Source organism: Saccopteryx bilineata, chromosome 11, assembly GCF_036850765.1.
Source record: "Saccopteryx bilineata isolate mSacBil1 chromosome 11, mSacBil1_pri_phased_curated, whole genome shotgun sequence".
NCBI lineage: Eukaryota > Metazoa > Chordata > Mammalia > Chiroptera > Emballonuridae > Saccopteryx > Saccopteryx bilineata.
This window is the reverse complement of record NC_089500.1, coordinates 40742319-40761876: the sequence shown is the minus strand read 5'-3', so window position 1 is coordinate 40761876 and position 19558 is coordinate 40742319. Positions and strand designations below refer to the sequence as shown.

At 39.0% G+C, this 19558-nt stretch overlaps 1 protein-coding gene across 1 annotated transcript in view; it reads right to left on the bottom strand.

Annotated features, from left to right (window-relative positions):
* CHST9 (carbohydrate sulfotransferase 9) overlaps positions 1–19558 on the bottom strand; it is a 249905-nt gene that overhangs the window by 93187 nt on the left and 137160 nt on the right. Inside the window, exon 3 of the mRNA XM_066246713.1 lies at positions 2079–2120. Coding sequence (XP_066102810.1) covers positions 2079–2120 — 42 coding nt within the window. The remainder of the gene's footprint in view (positions 1–2078; positions 2121–19558) is intronic.

Sequence of the window (19558 nt, the reverse complement as noted above, 5' to 3'; positions counted from 1 at the left end):
GAGAAGCAGATGGGCGCTTCTCCTGTGTGCCCTGGCCGGGAATCGAACCCGGGACCCCTGCACGCCAGGCCGACGCTCTACCACTGAGCCAACCGGCCAGGGCCTCATAGTCATACACTTTTATATATACCATATACAGTAGTACCCTCACCTCTCAGCTCTCTATAACTAATTACGTCTGTTTCTCTTGAGCAATCCACGTACTTTTGTATTTCCATACTTTTGCTCATACTGATTTGAAATGTTGTTCTTTCCTCTACTTGTAGAAATTATAAACTGTTTACTTCATATAAGTGATAAATCACTTCCTATAAGTGAAAAATATCCCCTAATTTTGGTGAGCAATATATTTATTCTTTAAGAATGAGTTCAAATGTTTTAAGTGTAATGAATATTTCTCTAATTCTTCCGGTCAGATTTAATGGTATATTCTCTATGTTCTCAAAGCACTTTGCTTATAAGAATAACACATGAAAAAAATTATTTGTCTTCATCTCTATTTCAACATATGGGCTTGAGCATACTAAGGACAAGATGAGAATTTTATCTCCACACACCTTGAAGAAATAAGCATGGCCCTTGAATGTTTGTTAAATGAATGAATGAATGAATGAATGAATGGTTTAGTTACTGCTCCAATTTTTTAACATGACCAAGGAGATCATGATCTGATTTGGGTATTTTTTTTTCTCATTTTAAATCTTCACTATTATCCTTGGAATTTGTTTTGAATGCTTTGTGAAAATATTGAGTTTTAAATTAAAAAAATTACCTGCTGTATGAAAATCCTAGAAAAGCAAATGATACATAATTTTTCTTGTAAAAAATAAATACAGGATGTCATCTAGGAGATCAATGTTACAGAGCAGCATCCAAAAATATTAAAATTTATATTTGTAAATTTAAAAAATAAGATAAAAATTGATCTTCTATTAATAAGTGCTTATGTTCACATATAACACTGCAGTAAACTTTATTAGATTGAAATAATGAGTTTGGGGAGGTAGGGAAAAAAGAGGTAGATGCTAGCCTGAATTATGAAAGTCAGAATTTATTGAAAGCAATGCAGTTTTATTACTTTCAATACTATTATCTGCTAATAAAGTCTGTCTAAAGAGACATCTACTTAATGACATGGGCTCTTTTTCTTTTTTCTTTTTTTAGTAGTTGAATCTTTTTGCCTAAAGACCATATGCTAAAGCCATGAATTATTATTATTCTTTTAAAATAAGCTACAGAAATTGCTTCTATTTATCTTATCAAATCTACTCCTTGCACATAACTAAAAGGTAAAATTTCACGATAGTCTTGGTCAAATGGTCAAAAATTATGTATTAGCAGTATCTGAATAGTGAGGTTTTACCATACTCTTAGAGGAAGATTTTTTCTGGAAAATAAAGTCCAGGGAAGGGTTAACTACTTTAAAGAAAAACATGAAAAAAATAAGCTTTTTCAAATAGATTATTCATTAAGTTAGCTATAACTGTAATATATCTTTTTTGTGTGTGTGACAGGGACAGAGAGAGACAAAGAGAGGGACAAATAGGGACAGACAGACAGGAAGGGAGGGAGATAAGAAGCATCAATTGTTTGTTGCGGCACCTTCGTTGTTCATTGATTGCTTTCTCATATGTGTCTTGACCAGGGGGCTACAGCAGACCAAGTAACCCCTTGCTCAAGCCAGCGACCTTGGGCTCAAGTGGTGAGCCTTGCTCAAACCAGATGAGCCTGCACTCAAGCTGGCGACCTTGGGGTTTCAAACTTGGGTCCTCTGAAACCCAGTCCAACACTCTATCCACTGCACCACCGCCTGGTCAGGTAGTTGTAATCAACCTTAAAAGTCTTTGGTTTCCTCTGTAAATTTCATGAGGGCAAGAATCACGGTTTGCTTGCTTCTCTCCTCCACCCTCCAAGACTTTACACCCCAAAGATGCTATTTAGGCTGTGCCTTCTCAGGACAACTATTATCGTAAGAACAGGTGTTTAAAAGTGACGCTGTGAGGATTTTGGATATTCTAGTTGCTGCTCTGTTTATCTATAGGTATCCAAGGCTCAAACATTACAGAGAGTTTACTCACTGATTCTGGGTACAGTCTGCAAGTAATTTACTGGCCCCCATCCTAGAAAAGAAGAGAAAGGAAATTCACATATTAGCATCGCATCCAAAGGCATTTAAAAAAGTTTGTATATAAAGATACCTCAGAGCCTCTAATAATTTATTTCTTGTACAGAAAATTCTGGGGAGGTTTTTGAAATAGATGATGTCATCCCTTGTGGGTTAATGAAGGGATGATGGTTTGGTGTCACTTAGCAGGAAACCAGGCATTACCTTTAAACTTTGCCACAGAAAAGACTGAGCCTGTTTCCTCTGCATCACAGAAAGGAGTTGGGAACTGGTGAGGTGGGTGGACGTGCACACAGTCTATCACAAGGAAGACAATTTCCCCGGATTCCTTGCAATCTACTCCATACCATATCAGTGTGTTAATATACAGTTACAGTTTCCACTTGAAATCTGTGAGTATACATGGGATAGAGCGTGAAAGCTGGTACTCAGGATACATATGCCATGTGCATCTCTTGGCATGGAGTATCCAGTGGCCCCGCTGTTAGATGTCTTAGTTTGTGAAGCTTGGAAGAGTAAATGAACTGAAATATAGGATAAAAGAAATAGGCTCTTTGAGAAAAGTGAACCCAAGAATGTTTCAATCATCCAGAACTAATGGTAGTTTATTCTGTAGTGACGAGGTCTAAGAAAGAAATCTTGGGGTTTGGTTTCCTTGAACCAATGATTTTTCTTTCTGATAATCAAGAAGAACTTCTTTCTATCAGATGAAGTTGCTAAATGTAGCACAATGATTTCTTCTTTGTCATCTATGGGGAGAGGACAGCCTGAGTTCATTCCCAGAACAGTCTTAGGGACCTACAAGGTGGTAACTGTATGACTATTTATCCAATTGCTTTATAGATTACACAGTTGCAGTTCTTCTTGAAAATAAAATATTATAAATGTATAAGATATCATTACATTCTATACCATATACTATACTGCATATTTCATATTTCATGTATAATTTTAATATATTGTAAATATATATTACATGCTAAACTATTAATATATTCTATATTACAAACACATATATACATGTAAGTTTAGCTCTCTGTATGCTGCCTTATTTTCCTAACTATCTCTTTTCCAAGTATGTTCATTAAAACTTGAACTAGTACTCAAGAATGATAAGGCTTAATGGTAAGATTATCTGTCCTGCTTCATTTAAACAACCTACTATCAGTGAATCTCATTTATAATATTGCTTTCCTAACCCTAATTGAGATGTTAATCCTGTTAGTACTTTCTTTTTAAATCAATTTTTCACTAAATTTCATTTGTGTTAAAATATGCCAGTTTATACTTATATCAGTTAAATGTTATTCTACCTATAGAATGATTTAAAAAATACATCCAAGAATATTTTGAATTGTATTGTCATGAGTTTCCTGGTATAATGTACTAGCAGTTCCACTTGGTTTAGTAATTCCTGCATTTTGAATGAAGGTATTTATAAGTCATTTGTCTAGATCATCAATAAGTTATGAGTCCTACGGTGTAACTGATCCACAGGGGTCAGAACTTGATAGGTAGTCCGCTGCTTTATCTCACTCTGATGTAATTGCCACTCTATATTTACTTGTCCATCCATGTAACAGTAGCATGATTAAGGTCACACTTTCATGGCTTTGTGATAAGAATATTGTTTAGTCTAGAATCCAAAATACTCCTCCATACAAAACTGATTTTATCTAGTAAGAGTCTCATTGTTTATGTAATCTGACATGTAACCATGGAAGGAAATTAAATTCATGTGGAAAAAATAACTATTCAAAAAGTCAAATGCAGCTGCTTCCGTATCTCTTAGGATATTCTGGTAACTTGCTTACTGATTACATGAGGGATTGTTTCCACCGGGTTTGCTTTTAAGCTCCCTAGCTTACATTGATCAAGTTATTTCCTTAAAAAATGTAGACATGACGGATTTACCCTACTCCCGTTTCCATGATGGCTCAAATAGAAAGGGTGTAAGGTCATCTACTAATTTTATTTATTATGGTAAAAAACACAAACATAAAATTTTCCCTCAACAAAGTTTTATATGCATAACACAATACTGTTAATTACAACTACAATGTTGTACAGCAGACTAAAGTTCTGTATCCATTAAATAGCAATTCCGTCTTTCCATTTCCCTCCACCTAGCTTTTGGAAACCACCACCTGTCAGTTTTTTAAGGGCCTCAGGAAACCTGATGTTAGGGCATGATAATAAATGTACCCCCAGGGATTGGATACCCCTCCTTGGTCTTGGCTGGCTCTCACTCATCACAGATTGAAGTATATTATTTAGATGAATGTGTGTCTTCTATACTATCCAGTAAACTATTCAAATACAGGAATGATCCAGTTTTCTCCTCTTTATCATTTTCCCAAACACAGTTTAGTGTTGTGTATACATATGTATTGAAGTAAATTAAATTTTAATATTTCTTTTCAAAGGTTAACAATATTAATTTTATAAAAAAGATGAGAAAGTAAATACCATTTATTTTTGAACTTATGAATTGTCCCCTAAAAAAAGCATCCTCTCTCACCTCCCAATCATAGTAATAGCAGGGATAGATCATTAAAGGCTTTGGCTTTATCTTCTAAGTCATTGCTCTTCCTGTGTATTTTTAAATGTAATGGCTACCTAGGATTTGGGCTCAGTCAGTACAATCAATATAAACTGACTTCCTTGCTACATGATCATGTATTAAGTAACTATGAAAGTATGTCCATGGTCCAGTTATGAAAATGATTTTGAATGTCAGAATTTGGGCTTGCTTATAACAGAGATTCATTGGATTGGGCCAGACTGCCTAAAAAAAAATAAGAATTCAAATCTCATATCCAATGTACACGTTCTTATATTGTGCCTACAAGATTGATTACGGCATCAAAGGCTTAATTTAGTGGCACAATATGATGAAATAGGATCTTTCTTCTCCATCACACTAGTTTATCCTGAGTCATTTTTGGTTTTGGTGGCAAAGCACATTTCACCTGTAGAAACTTGGTGTAAGCACCGCACTAAGTGAGCAGGTCTAGAGCTTTGATAGGAAATCAATTTTTTAAAGGATAGCACTTCACTGATCTTTTTCTGAGGGTCTGCGACTCCATGCAGCAGGAACCTGCACACTGAGCCAGGCGGGGCTCACACTCAAGTCAGAGAACACAGATACAAGCACAATGCACTTCCCTCAAAGTATTTCTTCTGGCCACATAATCAATTAAGTTGTTTATCATCATCCTTACCTAATGGAGAATACAACATTACAAAAAGGTCAGGCAGTTTCCTATGGCCACATGACAATATGTTGTTAAAACTGAAATTGGGTTACATTTTATGAATGGATCGGTTTTTCTTTCCCCAGCTAAACCTTTCAGAAATGTAATTATCAACACCCTCTTAATTTTATATACAAGTATTCTGGTGCAAAATAAGCTATATCACAGTGAAGTTTAGGTCCTTTATTGTCTAATGTCTGGTTGCTGGATTTAAAAGTTTATTCCCATACTTACTTTTGAAATATTGATTTGGTTTAACCTTAACTTCTTTTCTTGTTTGTTCTGAAATTACTTGGATCACAACATTAAATCAGCAGTAACCACAATAACAGCAAACATGTGCTGAATCCTTATTACATACCAGACATGCTGAGCATCTCATGTGAACCTTACTTTTTTTTTTATTTTATTTATTCATTTTTAGAGAGGAGAGAGAGAGATAGAGAGAGAGGAGAGAGAGACAAAGAGAGGGAAGGGGGGGGGGAGGAGCTGGAAGCATCAACTCCCATATGTGCCTTGACCAGGCAAGCCCAGGGTTTCGAACCGGCGACCTCAGCATTTCCAGGTTGACGCTTTATCCACTGCGCCACCACAGGTAAGGCGTGAATCTTACTTATTTAACACCAGAAGAATCCCATGGGAATATGATGTGTATTTCTGCATATGAAATATAAGTATGTGATTCCAGTTTTGCAATTTTTTTACATAAACCCCACCCATAATCATCATCTATATTTCCTAGTTTCAGTTTCATTAAAGTGGATCAAGAACTTAAAGACACAAAGCAGAATCCTTTTAGATTTATTTTGAGTTTTTTTTTTCCTAATATTTCACTGTTACATTTTAACACTGAATTCTGTAGCATTTTATTTTAATTCAACTTTATTGGGTCTTTCCAAAATATCATCATAGCAATAGCAAACCTTTTATGCATCCATATGTTATTAGTTTACATGATTTATAATTAAATCTAATAATTATATAAAAAGTACAATTGGCACACCAGGTTTAGAAACAGACTCTTGGCCCACATACATCTGCACATGTGGGGTCAAATTAGTTTACAGGTGAGCTAGAGGGACAGCAGGTGAGCCCCTGGTGGCGAGACAGCTGTGTGCATCAGTCTGGAGATTATATCTAGGGACAGGAGAGAGTTAATTAGTCAGGGAAGTCACTTAGGAGGAGGCCAGATTTAGCTCTGGAATTCACCTTCTGGATCTGGCCCTACAGGAGTCTCTTCCTTCATCCCACCAGCCTCAGGTCAGAGATGACTGGGGAAGGCTGAGTGGGCTACTGCCACCTAAAAAACAGGGGCCAGAGACAGCCTGAGTGGTCAGCAAGAGGGCACAGTAACAGAAGAGAGAAGAAGCCAGAACGTGATAAAAAAAAAAGTCTCAAAAACTTGCATATAAAAAAACGCTGTGTCTGTTCTTTTTTTTTTTTTTTTTTTTAAGTTATCTCAATTATATATTTCTGGACCTAGGGCCTCCCTGGTTCAAAAAAAAAGGGATTTTAGCAAAAAAATCTGGTCAACTGATACTGCCAACTGCAACTTTGAAACTGAAGAAACCCTGCAAGGGCATCACTCTACTCCAGCAAATAACAAACATGGCAGAAGGACCTCCGACACAGTGGTCCCACGGGAGCCAGTGCGGAGCACGCTTAGTGGAAATCTGTGATGGCAAAGAGCAATGAAAATGAAGTCATTTAAATCTCCCCATCCACTTCCTTCTAATCCTTGGGTTTTACAGGTTCTATTTCTGTCAATACCATTGAGTAAGACTATTTAAGCACCAGTTTTGAAGAACTTCCTAACCTCCTAGAAGAGATGATTTTATAGTAGCTGTTTAAAATGCCACGGAAAGGATTTTTATGTTTTTCCATTAAATATTAATGATTTTAGCTTATGTTAAATGCTTTCTATGTTTCTATTCTTGACATTTGCCAAATTATTTTCTTCAAGGAGAAAATTGGAAAGATTTCTATGACTTTATAAGGAATTCATAAAAAGGTATAGCTGTCAAATAGCTATTCCTTCAATAAAATTCTGTGAAATAGTGCAAAATGTTGGCACATGGAACCTCACTTTTTACACTTTCTTTTTTCTTTTATTTTATAGAGAGGAGAGAGAGAAGGCGGGTGGTGAGTAGCAGAAAGCATCAACTCATAGTAGTTGTTTCTCGTACCAGGCAAATCTGGAGTTTTGAACCAGAGACCTCAGCATTCCAGCTTAACACTTTATCCACTGTGCCACCTCAGGTCAGGCTTTTACACTTTCAAAAATAGCTATTTTGATTTTAATTGATCTGGTTTAAAAATAATTATTGCAATCATTTGTCTATAAATGTGGTTGATATTTAAAGCCTCTTTATGTTTCTTATTTGAATATCTTTTTGGAAGCAATACTATAAGCAAATGGATTAATTATTTAATTAACATGCATACAAAGGTAAGGAACTGATGAATAAACTGCATTTTTTCATATGCTGAAGATTGAAAAATGAGTTAAGAAAATAAAAATGAAAAAGAGAGAAAGAGGGTGAGATCCAGTGTCAGTTTCTGTAGCGAGAGCTCCTTTTCCTGAGGCCAAGCTGTAGCCGACATTGTGGTTTCTGTGATCTGCCTGCTCCCGGTGCGGGGGGATGCAGCACTTTCTAGCACGTCCATGTAGATAACAGAGTACAAAGGGAACCGCATCCAGCAAGAGGCTGATAGACAGGACTAGGCAAACTGAGAGCCTGCAAGTGAGAACAGCACTGAAAAGGGGCAGGTCTGAGGCCACAGCTCTCAGGGAAAAGCCATGAACTCAGGTTCAAGGGGCCCTGACTCCTACAAAATGTCTTGATGTTTATTTTGGCTTTGAAATTCTCGGAAACCGTTTATGTTGTAGTTAGTCACCCCGCCCCCATCAGTGCTGTTATAGGTGGTCACCTCATTTGCTCCTCACTTGCTGCAGTGCTATCCTGCTGTTCTCATGCCATTCCATCTCCTCAAAAATTTCACCCTTTCTGACTTCTCTCACTCTGACTGATATTTGACTCAGTCCCCAACATATATACATCCTTAGGTTAGACCTTCCCTGAACTTCACTTCCGTTTCTCCAAATTCTAACTTTCACGTGGGTTGGATCAAGTGCAACTAGACTTTAATAAATCTTTTAATCCATTTTTCTAAACCACCTGTCCTTCTGAACTGCTCATGTGTGCCTATTATATGAATTTCTTCCACCAGTCAGGCTTGTGACCTTGACATTTCCCCCTTCCCCTTCCGTTACCTCTTTCTAGACAGTCTCCTTTTGATTTTTCTGTCTCATACTCATTCTTCTTCTATTTTAACTCCCCATTACTCCTGCCAAGGCCCTTAGCACATCAAAGCCCAGAGTATTGCAAAAACAGTCTTCCTGATTTTAGTCTCCATCATGATATTAATTTACCAAATGAATTATTTTAAATATTGCTTTGCCCATTCTTGTCTTACCACATCCTCTGCTGCTTCTCATGATTACAGATTCTGTCCAACTCTGCACTCAGCACTCACTCAGATATGATCCCTACTTACCTGGGTAACTCAGAACTTTCCTATACAAATTCTAAAAGTCTCTTAAACAGGCCACATCCATTTTTAGTCCTAAGCCTGAAATAGCCAGCTTTCTTCTTTCTGTTTGAAGAAGGTCCATTCCTTCTTTGAGAGCTAACCTTGATGACTTCAGCTCTCCAGCTCAGAGCAGTTGTCTTCTGAACTGCGGTAGCTGTTGCTCATCCAGAAGGCAGGCAAAGCCCAGGAGCAAACAGCACGCCATGCAGAGCCCCTTACATATATAAATATTAACTTATTTGTTCCTGTATAGCCTGTGGCCAATGCTGTTGTTACCGTGCAGGTTCTCATTGAATTTGGACAGAAAGTAAAGAAACAGTGGAGTCAAAAAATGGTGGACCATGCCTTTATTAAAATCTCGCACCGGCCAATGAGCAAACAGGCAGGGAAAACACTTCCCTTTTATTCAGGGCTCCCAAAGCCCTGACACATTCTCTGGTTCCCCAACCAGGAGAATCTTCTCCAGTTTCTCCTAGAATCAAAGGCCCCACCAGTCTCAGTGGAGCTTCCAAAGCCCCTCAACTCTGGTTCCCCATCTGCACACCTTCTCTCTCCCTGCAAAACTACCTGAGTCCACAAGGACCCCTCCAGCAAACATTAGCAAAACAATGACCCCTCCCAAGCAGGAATGCAATCCACAATTTGCAATCAACTGCCCTGCTCTAAAGGCAAGCACACAGGTGGCTGCCCAGCACCATTTTTTAACAATAAAAGTGAGCAAACTCAAAAAATACAAATTTTACAAACTCATTTGCCCAACAGTTCCCTAATCTTGTCAGGGAAGTATTACCACTCCTCCTGTTTTAAAGGTGAGAGTGAGGCTCAGAGAGGTTACTCACTTGTTTAGGTCACAAAGTTGCCAAGTGCTAGATCCAAACCCAGGTGGGCTGGCCATAAAGTCCCTTATGCCACCATCTATAGCAGCTTCTGTTATGTATCTGTTGCATTAACTGTCTCTACCACATGCAAGCTCATTATGAGAAAACACTGTGCCACTCACTGTCCTCTCTGTACCTCTGTCTAGGACGCAGATACATAGCAGGAACAATCTAAGACAGGGATCGGGAAGCTTTTTGGTTGAGAGAGCCATGAACGCCACATATTTTAAAATGTAATTCCGTGACAGCCATACAACGACCCATGTATGTTATGCATTATCCAATAAAAATTTGGTGTTGTCCCAGAGGACAGCTGTGATTGGCTCCAGCCATCCGCAACCATGAACATGAGCGGTAGGAAATGAATGGATTGTAAAATATGAGTACGTTTTATATTTTTAACGTTATTATTTTTTTATTAAAGATTTGTCTGCGAGCCAGATGCAGCCATCAAAAGAGCCACATCTGGCTCGCGAGCCATAGGTTCCCGACCCCTGACCTAGGATATACAGAAAATGAGTTTAGCTCTAGAAACAATGGTAAACCTCTCTTCTTGTCTGTCACACTTAAAACACAAAAAGACACATACCTTCCATCTTAAAAGTTACATAAAAGTGCTGGCTACATATTTTACAGACCAGAAAGAGAGGTAATATTATCCATAAAAGTAACTTATACAGTTCCACAATTCAGAATGGGGTACAGACAATGAAGGAAGATCTTTCAATGTTGCAGTCTCCCCTTTCACACTTTTTCTTCTTTGCTTTGATTATTCTCTCAACAAATATTTGTCTTATGCATCCTACATGCCAGAAAAATAAACCTCTGTGTGTATTATTGTTTCCAACCTAGATGCTAAAAGGCAGAGGCAAGTAATATAAATATAAAAAGCAATAAAAAGATCGCTAAAATTTATTGCGAACAAACCATGGGCTAGGCATTAGGCTTGACAGATATCATCTCACTCAACCCTCATAATAACTCGACAAGATAATATTCTTATTATCTTCAATTTCTATAAAAGAGGAGTAACTTGTGAGAGGTTAAGGTTATAGAACTCCCAAGGGACAGAGCTGGGATTCTAGCACTTGGAGTTTGAGACCACAGATGGCACTTTTAACATTTACATTGGACTTCTTCCAGGAGTATATCCAGCTACGTGGCACACCGACAGCATATGTAAATGGTTTTACTTCCTCTGAAGGCAGTCCCATAGATAGCAGCAGAGCACAACAAGAAAGCGTCCAGCATCAGTACAGACTTCACCGGAAAGCAGGTGTGTGACTTTTAACAAGTCACCCTCTCAGGGCTTTAGTCAATCCATTTGTAAAATAAACACCTAGCACCAAATAATCTCCATAATTCTTCCCATACACAGACCTTCTGTTATTCTAAAGAGGAACCCTGGGGCAGTGAACATTTGCCAATTTTGAAGCCAGAAGAACTAAGTTTTTCTTAATAGCCAAGCACCCTCATTGCAGCCTCTGCCCTAGTGGTCTGCATCTACCACTTCCGGTTTGTCTTCTGCTGACCTCAACTGCTTGGAAGACAATTGCCCAACCCAAATAGCATCTGGAAATACAATGACCGACTTTCTTACCAAAATGTTAAGTGTACAATTCATTATTGTTGACTATCAGTACAATGTTGGACAGCAGACCTCTATCTAGAACAGGGGTCAGGAACCTTTTTGGCTGAGAGAGTCATGAATGCCACATATTTTAAAATGTAATTCCGTGAGAGCCATACAAGGACCTGTGTACGTTACGCATTATCCAATAAAAATTTGGTGTTGTCCCGGAGGACAGCTGTGATTGACTCTAGCCACCCGCAACCATAAACATGAGCGGTAGGAAATGAATGGATTGTAATACATGAGAATGTTTTATATATATATATATTTTTGTGTGTGTGTGTGTGTGTGTATTTTTCTGAAGCTGGAAACGGGGAGAGACAGACTCCCACATGCACCCGACCGGGATCCACCCGGCACGCCCACCAGGGGGCGAAGCTCTGCCCACCAGGGGGCGATGCTCTGCCCCTCTGGGGCGTCACTCTGCCGCGACCAGAGCCACTCCAGTGCCTGGGGCAGAGGCCAAGGAGCCATCCCCAGTGCCCGGGCCATCCCTGCTCCAATGGAGCCTCGGCTGCGGGAGGGGAAGAGAGAGACAGAGAGGAAGGAGAGGGGGAGGGGTGGAGAAGCAGATGGGCGCTTCTCCTGTGTACCCTGGCCGGGAATCGAACCCGGGACCTCTGCACACCAGGCTGACGCTCTACCACTGAGCCAACCGGCCAGGGCCGAGAATGTTTTATATTTTTAACGTTATTATTTTTTTTATTAAAGATTTGTCTGCAAGCCATAGGTTCAAAAGAGCCACATCTGGCTCGCGAGCCATAGGTTCCCGACCCCTGCTCTAGGCATATTCATCGTGTTTGACTGACACTTTATGCCTGTTGATTAGTAATTTCCTATTTCTCCTGTTCTCAGTCCATGGTGACCATCACTCCACTCTTTCTTCTGTGAATGTGACAATTTTAGATATCTCATGTTAGTGGAATCATGAGGTATTTGTCTTTCCGCCTGGCTTATTCCACTGAGCATCATTTCTTCAAGGTTCATCCAAGTTGTCAAGTGTTGCAGCACATGTTTTTAAAGGCTAGTTATTACCTTATAAGTATATCTTACATTTTCTTTATCCATTCATCTGTCAATGAATATTTAGGAAACTGTAATACTATGCTCAACATGAGAGTGCAAATATCTCTTAAGAGATCCTGATTTCAATTATCTTAGATAAATACCCAGAAGTGGGGTTGCTGGGCTATATGGTAGGTCTATTTTTAGTTTTTTTTTTAGGAACTTCTGTTTTTTCATAGTGGCTGCACCATTTTGCATTCCCACCAACAGTAATCAACTCTTCAAGTGTTCTAGATCAAAGCCTTCACTTCAAAATCCTCTATTGTCTTGTCCTTTGGCTATAGGTTTTGCTCTTTGGAAGGGAGACTTGAATTCACATCCAATATGCCTTGCTGTAAGTTCTGGCTGAGGAGGAGATATGTCAATACAGTAACACACCTGATTTGAAAGGGTATTCACATTATTCCCCGCCTCTGTGCATTTCTGATGGCTTAGTTCACCAGCCTGCACCAGGTCAAGCTTATTCTTTCCGTCTAAAGCACAGTCTCTTCATGGGTTTGCACTCCAGGCTTTCTGAATAATCTCATCCTCTTTGTTGGCTTTGATGATGGCTATGTTTACACTGGTGACTCCAAAATCTCTTTAAACTGTGTCTCTCACTTGAATTCCAGGCTCAGATAAGAACATGCTCAGTGCACATGGCCTTAGGTCTTCCATAAGCACTAGAACTAAGCCCATCTGAAGTTTCCTCCTCCAGGGTACCTACTTGAGGACTGGTATCACTCACTCATCCACATGAGGGTCCTCGGAATTCCTCTAGCACTCCGTCATGGCTCATTTGTCATCTGCAACCAAGTTCTGTTTACTCTTTCTTTAAAATTTTCCCAAACCCACCTCCTGCCCTCAGCCCCAATGCCATATCCCTGGTTCAGGCCACTATTATTTCTCACCTAGGTAACTGCCCCAGATATCCAAGAAGGATCTTTGCCTGCGTAGGTAATAGTCATCTCAAATTTAACATATCTAAAATGGAAATCTTTTATCCTCAGCTCCCTGGTCCTCTCATGTTCTGCTATATCTCAGTTAATAGCATTATTCACCAACTTGCTCAAGCCATAAACCTAGTCATCTTTTATCCTTCTCTTTTTATCCACCCACATTCAATCTATAAGTATTTGCTGTCATTTCTGCATCAACAATACATCATAAATCTGATAGGGTCTCATTAATTTTATTGAAACTACTTCATTTCTCTCCTGGCTTACATTAACAGCTTTCTAAATGGTCTCCTATCTCTACTATTTTTCTGTAATCTCTCCCAAGCCGGAGTGCTTAAAAAATCATCTCATATCCTTGCTTTAAATTCTCCAGTGATTTGCTATTGCAGTTAGCATAAAAGTTAAACTCTTTATGACAGTCTACACGATCCCACATAAGCAAAATGGGGCCTACATACTGATTCTTTTTTGTTTTTTTTTTCTTTTTTTTATTTAATTTATTGTATTTACATAGATTCTAGTGTCACCCCGAATGCATCTCCTGTCCCCCGAATTCCTCCAGCAAGGGAGATGTTGAGGGGAATACATACTGACTCTTAATCACCATGCTTCAGCCCCATTGACTTTCTTGCTGGTTTCTTCAATCTATCAAGCTGCTTCAGGGCCTTTGCACTTGCCATCCCCTCTTCTCTCGAATCTGTACATCACTGGTTTCTTTGCATCATTCATGATTCAGTTCAAATATTCCCCAACATTTAATTTTATCTCTTCTGACAAGACAATGACCAATTGAAAATAGAAAAATGTGAGCTTACCGAATTAAGTTATTTAAAATTAGAAAAACCAGTTAAAACTGCTACATATTCTATATCCATATTTATGTACAGAATTCAAAGGTGCACATACTTCACGGCAGTGTAACAGCGTATGTAATAGCTCTGAAGGCAGATTGAGTACAGACACTGGATGACTCAGGTTGGTGAAAAGAGGGAATAAGTAGCATTAGCTAGTCTGAAAATACACAAAGGAAGCAGGAATCCTCTTTTGCAGGTAAGTTCCCAAAGCTGAGGATGATCAGACCATCATCTCTTCTTTCTCTCGAATTTCAGGGAAGGAAGAAAGCAAATGGAAAGTACAAAAACAAAACCATCTCTCTCCTCTGCCTGCCTGAACTGTCTGAAAAACACAGTCTGATTATTCACTGCACCAGTAATTTCTGGAAATATAATACGTCCCAGAGTTACATTACAGGGTTTTTTTGTTTGTTTTTTTTTTTTAATTTTTTTTTTTTTTTTTTTTTACAGAGACAGAGAGAGTCAGAGTGAGGGATAGACAGGGACAGACAGACAGGAACGGAGAGATGAGAAGCATTAATCATTAGTTTTTCGTTGTGCATTGCGACACCTTGGTTGTTCATTGATTGCTTTCTCATATGTGCCTTGACCATGGGCCTTCAGTAGACCGAGTAACCCCTTGCTTGAGCCAGCGACCTTGGGTCCAAGCTGGTGAAATTTTTTTTTTTTTTTGCTCAAACCAGATGAGCCCATGCTCAAGCTGGTGACTCGGGGTCTCGAACCGGGGTCTTCTGCATCCCAGTCCAACGCTCTATCCACTGTGCCACCGCCTGGTCAGGCACATTACAGGGTTTTAACAGAAGGGAAAATAAAGGCACAGCTGCCATGGTTTCTCTTGCTCCCTCTCCCCACCCCCCCCCCACACTTTCTCTCTCTCTTTAGTTTACCAACATTATATTATAAGAATTTCAATTTCCCTTTAGCTGCTTTCCATTTGCTGGTTTAAGTTCTGCTCTGAACAGAATTTCATTCTCAGTGCTCTGGGGAAGACATACCTGCTTCCCATTTGTTCTCTGTCCTTTAGCTCAGCCCTTTATCAGAGTACTGATTATAGCATCTTAGTACTACATCATACTGTGTTATACATACTACTTACACACATAGCCATTTGATCCAAAGTCAAATGGTTAAAAAAAGAAGTCTAAGTTGGTCACATTTTAGCCTTGGTGTTTAGATTTGTATAAGCAAATATGAAAGGGAATTTCAATCACATCGCCATCTTACATGCAAATCTTATATTTTTCATCCAGAATAATGTTTTTCCTTGATATTATCTCATGAGTGACAATATTAATTTTGATCATTTACTAGTGGAAAGGATATAATACATAAGTTACACTCTATTAGGCCTCACTGTATTGATACTGGACACAATGTGGAAGTCTTTGGAGAGAAAAGGTAAAACATGCAAGCTGATCTCAGGCATCTGTTTGCCTTGTTTATTTCTGCTATCAATCACTATAAATAATGCAAAGCAAGTGATAATGGCCCCTGGCCAAATAGCTTGGTTGGTTAGAGTATTGTCCTGAAGCATAGAGGTTGTCAGTTCGATCCCTGGTCAGTGCATATATAGGAACAGATTGATGCTTCTGTTTTTCTCTCTCTCCCTTCCTCTCTCTCTAAAAGTAAATAAAATAGTTCTGAAAATAAGTGATAATAAAATCCATCTTTCAGAACATTTAGTTTGTTTGATTTTTACAATCTCTCAAAGATTTCACTGCCAACTTGAAATGCTTCCTAAAAACTTCAGTGAAATGGAAGCATTGCACCCATAACTAGAATACTAAGAATAGGATACTACAGGTATTTTAAATGTGAAACCAGGATCTAATCCAGATGTGTAAGGAAGTTGTTATTTAAAGACTTCTGCTAGCAAGTTGGAAAATATTCAGTCAATAATCTCTTGATTTTCTTCCTCATGCAGAGGAAAATTATTTTTTCTTGTGTCCTCAATAAGTAAATGCAAAAAAAAAGTAAATTTAACTCTAGGAGTGAACTTACATTTTACCTTTAAAAATATTCTGTATATTTGCATAAAGTGAAATAAAGAAGATGCTAACTTTCTAATATAGTCAACAATGAAAAACATCATAATAAATTATACAGCCATTACCCTTTATGTGTTAGATATTTTAAACTGAAAACTATTTTTAGCTAAAGAACTATATTATTTCAATATTGTCATTTAATTAATACTAAGAAATAACTAGAATTACATATGAATTAAGTATGAGTTACATATTTAAATATGAGGCTTTTTTATTTTTAACCACAGTGATCCTGAAACATGTTGATTAAGGATATTTTGAATGCTGTAGCTTGACTTTTCACAAATGCCCTTATGATTCCCAGGAAGTCAATGCACAGCTGTCCCCTAGCACACAATGGCCAACACTGTTCATCGATGCTAAGAAGGCTTGGCTTAACAGTAAACACTGGGAAAACATGCGAACACGTGTTCATTTCTTGACACAGAGAAACCGTCCCTCATTTCCCATTATTTTTTTAAAACTCAGAAGTTCCTCTATTAATGGCAAATGAGTTACTGATAAATGTGCTTGATTGCAATTAAAAAAGATGCAGCAAGAGTTGTGTTAACGTTGTGAGATAAATGTTAATGATAGCCTGCAATCTCTTTTCTGTCCAAACCCCCCAAATTTCTTCTAAATGTAGACTCCAATTCCAATAGTGCATGGCACGTAGGAGAAGAATTCTGTATGCAAATAATATTTTTTCTTGTATCTACATACATTAAAAAAATAATAGAATACTGAATATCAACAAGTCCAATAAAGACAGAATTACAAAAGAAACTGATTTTTTTCTTTGTTTTTAATGTTGCAAGTACTTTAAAAAGGTCATATCTGTTATCTCTTTAGACAAATAGACTCATTCTAGGGCAATCAAGATTGAAAGCCAAATTTGGAAACTATCATCCCATTCTCCACTTCCTCTCAACAATCAAATAAAAAAAGTTATTATTTTTTTGTATGTTTGAGATTTCTCCCCATTTTAATTTTTTTTTTTCTGTATCCTTCCGAAGCTGGAAACGGGGAGAGACAGTCAGACAGACTCCCGCATGCACCCTACCGGGATCCACCCGGCACGCCCACCAGGGGCTGACGCTCTGCCCACCAGGGGGCGACGCTCTGCCCCTCCGGGGCGTCGCTCCGCTGCGACCAGAGCCATTCTAGCGCCTGAGGCAGAGGCCAAGGAGCCATCCCCAGCGCCCGGGCCATCCTTGCTCCAATGGAGCCTCGGCTGCGGGAGGGGAAGAGAGAGGCAGAGAGGAAGGAGAGGGGGAGGGGCAGAGAAGCAGATGGGCGCTTCTCCTGTGCCCTGACCGGGAATCGAACCTGGGACCTCTGCACGCCAGGCCGACGCTTTACCACTGAGCCAACCGGCCAGGGCCGAGATTTCTCCCCATTTTAAATATAACTTTGGCTGTTTGCTCTTAACTGATAGTAAATAATAAATATCATTTCAATAGTTCTTTAACAAATGATAAATGACTAACTTTTATTCCAAATTAAATTATGATGCAGAGTTTGTATGCAGAATTAAAAAAGTCTGCACTTTAATTATAAAGAAGGAAATGTTCATGGCCCTGGATTGGTTGCAGATAATCTACTGTGCTTTCTCACATGCTCTGTCTAGGGCAGGGGTAGTCAACCTTTTTATGCCTACCGCCCACTTTTGTATCTGTTAGTAGTAAAATTTTCTAACTGTCCACCGGTTCCACAGTAATGGTGATTTATAAAGTAGGGAAGTAACTTTACTTTATAAAATTTATAAAGCAGAGTTACAGCAAGTGAAAGCATATAATAATAATTACTTACCAAGTACTTTATGTCAGATTTTCGCTAAGTTTGGCAGAATAAATTCTTTATAAAACAACTTACTATATAGTTATATCTATCTTTTTATTTATACTTTGGTTGCTCCGCTACCACCCACCATAAAAGCTGGAGCGCCCACTAGTGGGCGGTAGGGACCAGGTTGACTACCACTGGTTTAGGGTGTCCCTGCATGTTCCCGTTTCTCCGGTTTCTTCCCTGCTGCCTTTGCAATTCCTTCCCATCATTCTAGGGACTTCTTTCCTTAGGAATTCCCCAGGTCCATTGTCATGTCTGATGATTTAACTGAGCAACTTGTGCCTTTGTTTGTTGAACCAGCATTTACTGAGGGTTGGCTTCTTCCAGACCCTTTGGGAGGCACAGAGGACCAAACAGAACCACACTGGCAACTTCTGTCTTTGTTTTCACTACCTTTTTTCATTTCTTTAAAACCTAGCTCAGAAATCAAGCAAACAACCAGCCAGGGCCTGAGTCTCTGAAAAGGCATTCCAGGACTAGGCCTGTAGCTTGTGTAGGCTCACTCAGTCCTCAGTGCCAGCACAGAGCCTGGCAAATGGCGAGCATTCAACAAATGCTTGCCAACTAAATTTAGTTGATTATCCAATACATACATATTGAACACATACTACATACCTGGTAATAAGGCTGTGATGATATGATAAACAGAGACCCACATTCTCTGCCCTCAGGGAGATCACTGCATAGAGCAGTACTGTCCTACCGAACCTCTGGGGATGATGGGAATGTCCATCTCTGGACTCTCCACTCCAGTAGCTCCTGGCCACAAGTGATTTTTGAGCACTTGGTATCTGGCTAGTACAACTTTGGAACTCAATTTTTAATTTTAATTTAAAAACTGAAGCAGGGTAAAATATTTTTCCATTAAAAATAACTTTATTGTTCTGGTAGGACTCCATTCTTCTTTAACTGCTACATCCTGTACTTCTTTATATTGATTACATGTTGAAATGATATTTTTAATATACTGGGTTAATAACATATTAATCTCATTGTCAGGCAAAGAAGTTTGTAAAATTTGTGTTATTTGATTTTGCTCACTTTTATTGTTAAAAATGGCCACTGTCCATGTGAATGGTGCTGCCCAGGCGAAACTACTAATTACCTTCCTGCTTGGGAAGGGCCATTGTTATGCTAATGTTGCTGGAGGAGGGGTTTTCTCACCAAAAAGTTGTAAGAAGAAGGAGGAGGAGGAATGGGGCCATGTTTTTGCAGAGTGAGAGCAGGGAGGAAGAGTGCTGGAGAGAAAGAAGCCATGTTGGCAGATGGGGAACCAGAGGGGCGAGGGGCTTTGTGAGCTCTGCTGAGACTGGTGGAGGCCTTTGATTCTAAACCCAGG